At 42.1% G+C, this 12,775-nt stretch overlaps 1 protein-coding gene across 2 annotated transcripts in view; it reads left to right on the forward strand.

The window, feature by feature from the left end:
• The window catches only part of PTPRR (protein tyrosine phosphatase receptor type R), a 113,970-nt gene that overhangs the window by 70,421 nt on the left and 30,774 nt on the right, over positions 1–12,775 (forward strand). For both annotated transcript variants that reach the window (XM_083463532.1, XM_083463533.1), the window contains exons 3-6: positions 1,683–1,796; positions 4,402–4,554; positions 6,407–6,517; positions 8,533–8,795. In XM_083463532.1, the coding sequence (XP_083319658.1) occupies positions 1,683–1,796; positions 4,402–4,554; positions 6,407–6,517; positions 8,533–8,795 (641 nt within the window). The remainder of the gene's footprint in view (positions 1–1,682; positions 1,797–4,401; positions 4,555–6,406; positions 6,518–8,532; positions 8,796–12,775) is intronic.

Raw genomic sequence — 12,775 nt, forward strand, 5'->3', positions numbered from 1 at the left:
GCACGTACCACACATTCAAAACTGCATTCCCCTTAGGGAACAAGTGCTGTAAATGATAAACAGTACAGATCAGCAAGGAATAATATGATTAATTAGTGTCAGCTGACTCTGGACAGTTCAACACTTCCTCTGTTGAATTAAAAGTGTCTGCAATACTTTGGAGACTTAAAAAAATAAATAAATCAGAGTGCACTCTGTGCCCGTGATCTGCTTTTATATTCCATGAATACCCTAGATGTAAAGGGGCAGTTTGCATTGTTGTTATTTAGGTCATTATTTTATTTAGGTAATTTATATACCACTTTGCATTTCAAAGGAAAACTCTTAAGCAGTTTACGATGCTCCCAAAATATCACAAATCAACTGCAAAAAAGTTATTAAAAATTATATGTTTTAGAGCAGTGCAGAGAATAATTAGATAAGCTATATTCTTGAACACAACTATAAAATGAAACATATGGGGACTATAATAACTACAAGCAGATTCAAAATGCAAAAATGCAGCAGAGACAACCAGGCAGCCCTCTCCCTTCTGCTGCTGTCTCACCAACTTAAGCTCAGTTACAAGAATCTATACCAGGGGGTAGACATTTCTGACTTCCCATGCAAAGGCCTGGTTCCACGTGGCAAGGCCTGGTTGTTCCAGACAAAAAGGGCATGGTGTATGTCAGGTGACTTACGGCATGTGCCCTGATTAAGATCAGCTGGATTAGGGGGGTGTAATCTGTTGCACGTTTTACAAAGTAGGATGAGTTCTTTCATGACAAGAAGGGTGCATTATAGTCCTAAGAAAACAGATTATTCTTTCTAGAGAGCCATTTAGACTAGTAGCTGATGGGAATAGTCGAAGCCGGTGAATGAGCAGTCAGCAAGGCTTCATTGGCGTCAAGGATCAGCCAGAGAACATGCTAGGCATATCAGGGCTCAGATCAGGAATGTGGGAAGTGGCAGTAAAAAGGATGTTCAGCATAATGACCACAGCTCAGGAAACAAGCATGCAAAGCCATCAAATTTTGTACTCAATTGCTTTATGCCTCGGAAGTGAAATGGTAATCAAAAACAAACCTTTGCTTATTTTATGTAATGCTGTTTCTTTTAGAGGGGTTACTACCCTGCTGCTTTTGCTCTGATTGACTTGGGAGGGGAGGGGTTACTCCTGAGTAAAGCTTTTAAGATTGCAAGCCAAAGAAGCCTTCTAACGTTCCGTGACCTCACCTTGAAATGAAGGTTGGGAGAAGACGAGATGTTACACACTTTAAATTAGCAGCCTTCAACACACTGCAATTTGCCCGCCCTGAAAAATGACAACAGCCCCCCCCCCCTTGTTCTTGATTTAAAACACACATTGGCTTCACAGATTTCAGGGCCATGTTTTGCTAATTGTGGGCAGGACAGCAAATGGTGCCTCCTCCTCTGGTCAAGGCACAATGGACCGCAGGGTGTTATTTGGTCACCTGAACAGAAACCCCCGCAACGTCCTTCATGATAACAAATTAAATAACTAAACAATTTGCTGCCATTTCATGACCCTCCTAAACTCCTCTGCCTCCGGGTAGAGCCGGTGCAGCTTTGTCGTTGTCCTGGGAAAAAACGTTTGCACAATTCACCGAAGTCATTCATTAGCAGGGAACCGAGTATTCCGAGCAAGATTAGCATTTGTCTGTTTGGGGTTTGTTTTGCAGACTCTGCAAATGGATGTAAACAAGCTGAATATCACATTGCTTCGGATTTTCCGCCAAGGAGTAGCTGCTGCTTTAGGACTGCTGCCGCAGCAAGTGCACATCAACAGACTCATTGTAAGTGGTGAGCATTTTGTGTGACAATTTGCATTTCTTAGCTTTCATGTCCTGGGAATAAAAACCCAGCACAGTTTTAAACAGTGAAAAAATTTCCCCTAACTGCTGAGTGCAAGGGTGACTTCTGATAGCCACTGAAGCTCTTTCATATAGCTCATTCTTCTCTAGAGAGTCCCAGTTTATGCATACCACTGTGGTTGCATGAGTGTGAAAACAGACAATTTTTTCTCTAATATTGTCCTGAGCACCAAAATTACTCCAGAACCTGACCACTGTAGAATCAGAAGGTCAAGTCACATGATCACATTCCACATGGCCAACCAGCTAGCTTTAATTTGCATCTTGAATTGCCATTGGATATGGTGAACGGGTTATGTGCAAGGTCTACCGTAGGACGTAGCAAATCTTCCAGGGGTGGGTTCAGTGACACCGTGCCCAGAGAGGCTATGATGGAGTTGAGAAGTACCACACCCAACACCTTCCCCCTGGGCAAATTCCTATTTGGTCTGGAAAAGTATCCCACCAATGCTCGTAAGAATCTGCCGAATTCTAGTGAAACCACTGGCCCACCTAGTTCAGTTTTTGTCACCGCTGAATGGTGACACTTTCCATGTTTTCAGAGAGGAGACTTTCTCTTAAATATGGCCAAGGGTTGAACCCGGCCTTTGTTTATATAAAGGCATGTAATCCACCACTGAGCTACAGCTCTTCAGTTGATTCCATCCTGGTTCCTTGTGTAGTTAGCACGCATGTGGCAGACATCTAGCAGAACAATGATCAAATTATGAATGAGCAATTGAAGTTTGCTCCAGATTTTTGAGAAGAGAACATCTACCCACCAATTTAAGGAGGATCATGCAGGGTCATTTCTGAGCTTCTTTTCTCTATATATGAGGTGTGGGGAGCCTTCTGTCCAGGGGCTGAATATGGCCCTCCAGAACTCTCCATCTAGCCCTCAGAAGTGTCACCTGGCTGGAATGTGTCCTGCAACTCTGATACCGTCTCTTGCTTGTCTGAATGAAGGATAGAGAGGGATGTGAGAGTATGTGTAGAAACTAGCCTATCATACAAAAATAAAAATCAGTGTTAATTGCTCTGGCTGCCTTTGCCTGTGGCTTCACCCACCATTGGCAGGTGACCCTCAGGAGTTAAAAATGTGGCCCTTGGGCTGAAAGGGAGTTTTCCTGCCCTGCTCTATATAATGTTATACACAACATATTTGAAGTGCATATACAAAGTTCTGGTTATTTTTGCATCTGTTCTTAACCAGTTCGCTTCTGCAGAACTTACCTGGTGAAACTGGTCCAATGGGGAGATTTTACTTGCACTGTAACACAGAAATAGGTTAGCAGTGATAGACATTATATTGTGTTCCACACGTACAACACACTGTATATCGCCTCAATCAGGGACAATTCATTTTAAAACCAAATTTAGTTGTGTGGATTATAAGACACAGTCAGCATGCTCCTCTTAACAACACAAGATCAATGTGCACAGCTCATACATGGCCTGAGGAGCAGCCATGGCTGAATTTGGCAAAACACAATCCCACTTCTGACTCAGAAGAAATGTCACATGGAATGTTACGTGAATCACAAAAGTGAGAGCTTCACCTTTAGATTTATTAACTTAACAACAATTATGTCTAGATCAGTTTTCCATGTTCTACTTTGCCCTTTGAGAGTTCATGGTCCTGTAGCTGGCTGGACTTACTTGTGGTTGGTTGACAGCATGTCATGTGTGCCCCTATGAGGGAGATGAAAGGTCTGTTTTCATGGCAGTCTGAATTTGCTGGAGCAAACTAAATGAAGTTGAAGTTGTCCAAATGTATGATGTAGCATCTTTCTGATGGTGTGAATTCAAGTTCGGATTATTTGCTTAAGGGTAACATGGCACATTAGAAAACTGTAAATAAGTAGCTATTATCAGGAAAGGAGGTGAATCACCAAATTTAATCCATGAATTTCAAACCCTCTATATACAGCCCTTGGGGTTTTTATCTTCACACTGATGGCTTGCACCTCACTCACTCCTAAACATTTGCATCCACATAACTGACTGTAACATCACTTAATAGATGCTGCAACCCCAGATTAATATCACAGACACTGCATGGACACACTCTGCACCATATTCCAGTATTCATGTGAATCTAGTAGTAGATTTGGGGTATTTGATTCTCTTGGATCCATGTGGGATTTAAATTCTAGGTCCTCAGGAATCTGTCTGCTATAAAATAGACCCAGATAAGTCCCCATGAGAACTCTAGGTTTTTCCAGAGGCTCCTCTGCCCTGGTGCGTAGCAATGACATCATCACTATGGACCCAGATTTGGAGACTTTTAAGCACAGCATAAGGAAGAGGAAATTTAAAACATCTGAAGTGCCATTTGGATGTTCTAAATACCAACTGGACTCAGTTTGGTAGATATTCTACTTAATCCAATAATTCTGATTTGAACTGAGGGGAATTCACCCAGCTCTGGTCTCTCATGAACACTTGTAAGAAGAGCAAATCATAGAATCGTACCATGTTTTGTTATTAGTAGAGATTTTTTAGAGGTCTGCATCCAGCTCATATTTATGTTCTCTAATTCTGCTAGGGCAAGAAGAACTGTGTTGAGCTCTTTGTATCACCAGTAAACAGAAAAGGCGTTTCTGAGACACTGCCGTCTGAAGAAGTCTTGAGATCTCTTAATATCAATGTGCTACACCACAGTTTATCCCAGTTTGGAATTACTGAAGTCTCTCCAGAGGTAAGCAATCATGAGTATATCATGCCACATCTCATTATTCAACATGCATCTCAAGTATGCTCTTATTAAGCACTACCATTTCAAAAGGTAGTGATATAGTGCATAGTAGATAAATGTCATGCCTAGATTCTAGCCTTAGTCAGATGTTTCCTATCCATTAGGCAGTGATGACAGATATGTCAATTTCAGTTCTCAGCTTCTAACTTTTTCAGTCTGAAGTTTGGTTTTTAACATTTTCACATCAGTTCGCAATTTTTTAAAAAGTCCTCGTGAAAATTTGTCACTGCAAATTTCTCCCAACATGCACATTTTTGCAAAGCAGTTTTGTAATATGCAGTGGTACCTTGGTTCTCAAACTCAATCCGTTCTGAAAGTCCATTTGACTTCCCAAACATTTGAAAACCAAGGCACGGCTTCTGATTGGCTGATTGGCCCCAGGAACAATGTTGACATCAGAAACGAAAGTTCGCAAACCAACCCTTACTTCGGGTTTGCTGCGTTTGGTAGCTGATTTGTTCATCAACTAAGCCATTCAGGAACCAGGGTACCACTGTAATGCATTTTTGTGGGTTATTTTCATTAACATATGCATTTATATGCATACATTACCCTATCATATGCATTTTGTTCTGTACCTTACTTGACTTGCAAACTGCATTGCAAAATTCAGAAAATTGTGAAGGCTGGCTACATTTTGTTTCAGCAAATGAGAATGAGGCAAGTTTGCATTTAAATGCAATCTGAATCAAATTTCTTTTCTATCCCCACCTATGAAAAGATCAGTGAGAATGTGAGGTGTGAGCCCTGCTACTTGAAACTGCTCATTAGCCACTTCCCCCAGCTGACACATAGCTGGCATTAACCAGCCTCCTTCAGACTGATGTTAATTGCATGTCATGGCGCGTGGTTGATGCACACAGCAGCATTAAGGAGTGGTAGCAGCCCCACACATGTTCTTGGTGTGTTTGGTAACCACAGGCACCAAATGCATGAATGGGGCTTCTGATGTACATATTATGGGGGAAAGACCAAAGGCTCAGCCAGAAGGTAATCAAAACATTAACACAGAACTTCGTGGCACCTTAAAGCTTAGCTGTTTTGTTTTGACATGAGATTTTCAAGGCTTGTGATTAAAATTTTGGCTTATTTGAAACAAAGTGTACATCGTTTTGACTACCCAAATACGCATGCATACACTGCAATTGAAAAATGCAATTTAGCTTGAGCAAAAATTTAGTTCCACTCCATTTGAGGATATATCAACAGAGAGGAGCCTTGACTACTGAAAACTGAGTGCCTTGGGAAGCAACATAATACAAAAGTTGGGTTAGATGCAGACTAAGTCAGGATTTTTATAACTTATCTTTCTTTGCTTATCAGTTGCCTCCTAAGATTTCATTTGCACCTGCTTTCAGTTCTCTATATGGTTCACAGATTAAGGTTGCCATATATAGCTATTGAAGGAGTTGTGGGCGGAGATACAAAACAAGTCGATCGAAAGTTTAAGCAATTCCAGTTACCTTCTCACCTGCTGAACCTGGTGATTTCCAAGAAGGAATTAGACTTGGCTATATAACTTGACACAGTTTGATTCATGGGTAGAAAGACTTTTCCAGTGCTCACTAAGGAAGGTATAAAGTCTCCTTCTTAGACAGGTTAGGGAGGTTTTTGTATCGGATTTGTTAGAAGTGTGATTGGAACTGATTCATCCAAGCATTTTATATTATAGAAAAACACAGCAAATATTTTTTTTAAAAAAACCTTCATATCTACCTGACAAGGGCTCTCAAGTGTGCAACCAGAACAGTGTAATTACATTTTGTTTTGCTTTTGTGTTTTTATAAAATCAAAGAAAAACGTCTTGCAAGGCAAGCACGAATCGGGTAAACTCTGGAGCAAAGAAGGATTTTATGCTGTCATCATATTTCTGAGCATCTTTGTTATCATTGTGACATGTCTGATGGTAAGTCTGTTTCTTTACATTTTCTTTAGCTCATGCTTGTCTCAAAAGCCCAACCGGCAGATTTGTGCCAGAAGTATTTACATAATGCAGTCCAGTCTTTAACCACTAACAAAAAGCAATAAAAAATTATGCACAGCCAGACTTGATGTAAGCTGGGTGTTTGCATCTGGAACGACTAAAGCTTTTCTGCAGCTGACTCGAAAACGGCTTACGCCTCACATTTATTTTGTAAGGGGTAGAGCCCAACTCAAAGCATGTGTGCTTACTTACAGCCGGCGTTGCTGAGCATGAGGAGCCCTCCTCAAAAATCAGTAAGCGTTCTTCTCTGTGGGGAGAAAGAGTAGAATAGATGACATCCAGCCCATCGGTCCTTCTACTAAACAGCTGATTTGTGTGTACTGACTGCTTTTTGGAGGGGGCTTCACAGATGAAGGCTATGCAGCTCGACTGGTGGAGAGAAACCATGGGTGATATTTTCCCACTCAGAGTAGAGCTATTGAAGTTAGTTGTTAATTAGATTCAAAGGCTCTACTCTGACTAGGACGTGCTGAACGCCACCCTATGCAGCACTCTTTGCATAGACCATTCTTCATTCAGCTGGGGGGGAGGGCAGAGAGTAGATTAGGAGCCCTTTGAAGGGAAGTTTTTGATGTTTGATGTTTTACTGTGTTTTTAATATTCTGTTGGAAGCCGCCCAGAGTGGCTGGGGAGGTCCGACCAGATGGGCGGGGTATAAGAAATATTTTTAAAAAAATTATTATTATTATTATTATTATTATTATTATTATTATTATTATTATTAAATTTATTGAATCTACTGGTTCAAAGTAGCATCAGAGCTTTGTTATGCTTGGTTGCAGGTTGTTTGGGGCAATTAAAGTGAATTAGCAAATACAATAAATATATAATAAATAATAGTAATGAAGTATATCGTCAAATGTTTATTATTCCCAACTGCTAAACACCAAAAATGCCCCCACCATTTATGCTCATGAAATAAAGGAAGTTGGGGGCGGGGAGCAGAAGTAGATTTTTCTGTGCAAGGATAATGCAGTTCTGGTACTCCAAACAAAAAAACCCGGGCTACTAATTATTTAATTGAAAATGTCTATTTTTTTGCATCCAGTTCTGGCTGATGGATCTTGAGGTTCTACTACTAAAAAAAGCGATGTAGATTCCACATGGCTGAAATCTGCTGACTCCAGAGCTGGGGGGTATTTGTGCAAAATCCTTTGTATATATGTCCCTTAGATGGATTGGAGTGGTTACATTTTTTGAAGTGTATGCTAGGAGTATTTAAGAGTTAAATGGGAACCTAGATTGTAATAAATCTATAGATTCTGTAGGTCCTGGTGTGGCAGTAAGGTCCATTGAACTGAATGGGGCTTACTATTGAATACACAAGAATAATATTGCCCCGTTGAGAGGTATGGGGCACTATGCAAGATTGCTGTTTGAAGGAAAGGATCAATCTTTTATACTTTTTATACATTATGTCCCAACATTTCTTTTCTTTGCAGCAATATTGGCTCAGTTACTTCCCACTGTATCTCATTTATCTTTTTCAAAAAGCAACTGAAATGATAAATATTGGCATGAAAATGATTCCTAAAGAACCCTCAGCTGCAGACAATACAAACTGAGGTTTATTTACAGGAAGTGCTGAGTATTCTGGTCTCATCCCTACCATACATTTAAAGCACATTGCATGCACATTTTAAACACGTGACTTCATCCCAAAGGATCCTGGGAAATGCAGTTTACCCTTCCCAGAGCTACAGTTATTAGCACTTTAAACAAACTATGGTTCCCATGATACTTTGGGGGGAACCATGTGCTTTAAATGTGGGTGTGGCCTCTTTTGAAAAGAATCTGTAGCACAAAATGCGCATTTTAAAACATTGCCACTGACATACTTTGCCGTTGACTGATGCCTCGTTTAATCCAGTTTGTCTCTCTCCCCCCCTCCACACCGAATTTAAGATAAAATCAGCTCTTCTCTCTGTTTTCCATAGGTCCTGTACCGACTGAAAGAGAAAATACAATTTTCGGTGAGACAAGATAAGAACAAGAAACAGGAAATACACCTTTCATCCATCCCACTGCAGAGAACTCCGTCTGAGTACAAGGCAGCAAACAGAATGGTCCAGCCCGAACCGGCTCCTAAAGCTGTGAATGTCATAGTAGATCCACAAGGGCAATGCGCTCCTGAGATCAAGCCCACCCTTTCAACCAGCCCATCGCCTTTCAAGATCAAGTCAGTGGGGCTTCAAGAAAGGTAGGCTTACACCTCTCCAGATGCAGTTCGCCATTGTTCCCCTTTGCGGTTATAAGCAGGTGAGACAAGTGATGTGGCCTTGCAGATGTTGTTGTGCTCCTCCTGCCATCAGTCCCAGCCAGGCAGGAGCAGAGATGATGAGAGCTTATTCATTCATTCCATTTGTACACTGCCCATCTACCCAAATGCTCTGGGAGTTTTGCTCCAGCAAGATGCAGAAGGCCACAGGTTGCCCACCCCTGCTATAAAGGATGTTATTTTCTGAGTACTTCAGAGATTATAATTTGCACTTAAACTGCCAAGTATTGAAATAATGTTTGGAATCAGTAAAGGTTGGAAGCTTCCGAATATTTCCGAAGAGGAAAACAAACATGCTTTGAATCCGCAATGTGATCTTTTTGGATTGAGTGGTTAATTTCATCATTTTGCTTTCCGGTGTTTATGTCCTGGCCTCGGTTGCAGCACATCTGCTGGAAAGCCATCAATTAGAAACATACCTTCTAGTGCAAGCACTTTTCATAAATCATCAATATGCTGCGCAGTGACTCTTGTTGGCTAAAGTGCCTAAGCCCAGCTAGCAGACAAAAGAAAGATGCAAAGAGCATGCAGGCAACAGAAGCGAGGCGGGAGGGTGGGTGGGTGCTCAAAAATATTGTTATTTAAGAGCATTGCTGTTAAGGAAGAACAGATTCCTTTTAAGCAACAACATCTCACCAATAGATGCATTTTCATCAAAGGTATGTCAGAAATTGCAACAGTGTACAGGATGTGTTCTGAATACTTAAAAGGGCTTCCCTTTTGTTCAAATAAAGGAGTCCTGCTGGTTTCTCTGTGCAATAAAATAGTCAACAATGAAGAAAGGCCATTGGTTCTCAAGAGGGAAATGGAAATTCTACAGATATGCCCAAGTTGCATGGATATCTGTACCTGGATGGGGAACTGTAAGCAAGTGATATATGTGTAAGATAAAGGTAACGGGACCCCTGACCATTAGGTCCAGTCGTGGCCGACACTGGGGTTGCGGCGCTCATCTCGCTTTATTGGCCAAGGGAGCCGGCGTACAGCTTCCGGGTCATGTGGCCAGCATGACTAAGCCGCTTCTGGCGAACCAGAGCAGCGCACGGAAATGCCGTTTACCTTCCCGCCGGAGTGGTACCTATTTATCTACTTACACTTTGAGGTGCTTTCGAACTGCTAGGTTGGCAGGAGCAGGGACCGAAAAACGGGAGCTCACCCTGTCACGGGGATTCGAACTGCTGACCTTCTGATTGGCAAGTCCTAGGCTCTGTGGCCAGCTTCCACCAATCAGCTGTTTTGGAGAGAGACCCAATCAATCAGGAGAAAGATGGGAAGCTGGCTTTGGTACCCCATCACCACTGCCTCTCCTTTCCTGCCAAAAAGCAAGTAAATGGAGATCTGCTTGGTTGGATTAGAAACATTATGTATTTAGTGATCCCAAAGTTCTTTTGGGATCTTGAAATCTGCACATAAATGTCTATCACAATGTCTATCACAATCTCTCTGGATTACTGAGCTGCAGATAGACACAAATTTTATTTAAAGAGAACAGAGTATGATAGCTCCCCACACCCCTTTCAGACGTCATGTGGTTTTCTTCCTCTGGAGCAACTACAGTTCTGGCCAAGTCATTATTTTTACAAGCTGAAGAGGGATTATTAGCAGGCCCATGCCCTAGGTATACATGCTAGAGGCATAAATCCTTTTGCTTATAAAGGTGGCCCCTTTGACATTTGTTGAAAACATTGCTATTATTATCATGTTCATAAAAAGTAACAACATAAAGTGTTCTTCAAAGTGCCCTGCTTCCTGCCTCTCCACCCCAGATCGGTCTTAAAATATAGCTTAGGGTGGGCTTTTGATCCTTACAAAACATTTTGCTCCCCTCAACACACTTCAATATGAAATAGCACTCTGACAAAGTCTGAAACAGGTGTACAAAATTCTAGCTAATATGGGATATATGATATGAGCAGACAGATCTCTACTGCATTGTTGAACAATTCATACCTAAATTGGGTGGGGAGCAGCAGAGAGAACTAAGCGAATCAGGTGTCTGTGTGAAATAGTTTTCTCATACGTGACATTGTCTGTGCGGTGAAGAAAAAAGGACATGTCTGCCCCCCAAAAAATGTGTACTATGTTTGCTCCCAACATCTCTCTCAACCATTCTCCATTGGTGAATAAGAAAATAAATAGCATTGGGAAGGAGAGATTTGGGGGGGGGGGTGAAATTCTCATGGATGAGGTGCAGGGCTTTAGATTATTGTAAGCTATCCTTATAGTACCTCTTCAAGGTAGGACAGTTTAGCATCCCACACCTTGCAGATGCAGGCTGAGGTGATGGCGACTTGCCTAGGGCTCCTCACAATGCAGTCCTACACATGTCTACTCAAAAATAAGCCCCATTGAGATCAATCGGTTTGACTCCCTGGTCAGTGTGATGGGGATTGTCATTCGTCACCAACGCAAAGTTTGAACCAGGAACATCTTGCCCTGAAATTCACATTCTCAGACAGTGTGTGAGACAACCAGACAAATACTGATGTCTGAATAATAGAAAGTAGGAAATATCAAGTGGATATAATCTGATTGACAATCACAGTTCCAACACATTATCCTAACTATTTTTGAGCAGCTTCAATGCTGTGCAAAATGCCACCGTGAAGCACGGTGTACAGTGGCGAAAGCATCATTAATCAGGATTATGCCACATCTTTCATTATACTACCAGGCATTAGTTCTTCTAGAAGCGTCCAGATTATTAGCAATATTTTGTGAGTTCACTAAATTCACTCTGGAGTATTATTTACGTGTGTATGGTGTGGGCTGAGAACTTGCCATAGAGTTCTCCCTGGTGTAGGCATGATGCTGTTGCTTGATGGATAGTGACATCTAGCGGAAGAAGATAATATTGTCAGTGGATCTTCTGTTCCATCTGTTACAAATTCTTGTAAGAGTTCATTCGAGAAATTAGAATGTGCCCCCTGGTGGCAATCCTTCTGCTTTAACCAGCTCAGTAGTCCATTTGTATTTCTCTTTCACTATAGTGTGGCCTAATATTACTATCATAAGAGAAGTTACTGGGTAGTAGCAATCTGGGGGAAGGTCTCTTTCCCCCATGTATGTGTATGTGTTTGGGGGTCTTGTTGTTGTTGTTGTTGTTTAGTCATTTAGTCGTGTTCGACTCTTTGTGACTCCATGGACCAGAGCACGCCAGGCACTCCTGTCTTCCATTGCCTCCCGCAGTTTGGTCAAACTCATGCTGGTAGCTTCGAGAACACTGGCCAACCATCTCGTCCTCTGTCGTCCCCTTCTCCTTGTGCCCTCCATCTTTCCCAACATCAGGGTCTTTTCCAGGGAGTCCTCTCTTCTCATGAGGTGGCCAAAGTATTGGAGCCTCAGCTTCACGATCTGTCCTTCCAGTGAGTGCTCAGGGCTGATTGGGGGTAGTGATAATTTTATTCTCTAGTGTTCACAGAGGAAATCTGGCATTGGCAATATTGATCTCTACACAGCGAAAAAGAGAGCGGATAATAGGATGCATGTCCTCAGCAACCATTCCTAAGTGGTACCAACTGATCTCTGTGGACTCCATTGGCTACAGATCAGGAAGCAACCCATTACACTGGCACAAAGCAAGATACAGCATTGACTGGGGTCATTCCCCCTTCTTAGACTTGCCTTTGCTTCACCTGTTCCCCTGGGCCTCGGCTAGCTTAGTAAAGGTAAAGGTAAAGGGACCCCTGACCATTAAGTCCAGTCGTGGCCGACTCTGGGGTTGCGGCGCTCATCTTGTTTATTGGCCAAGGGAGCCGGCGTACAGCTTCTGGATCATGTGGCCAGCATGACTGAGCCGCTTCTGGCGAACTAGAGCAGCGCACGGAAACGCCATTTACCTTCCCGCCAGAGCGGTACCTATTTATCTACTTGCACTTTGACGTGTTTTCGAACTGCTAGGT

The sequence above is a fragment of the Podarcis liolepis genome (assembly GCF_965112155.1).
Source record: "Podarcis liolepis genome assembly, chromosome: 10".
NCBI lineage: Eukaryota > Metazoa > Chordata > Lepidosauria > Squamata > Lacertidae > Podarcis > Podarcis liolepis.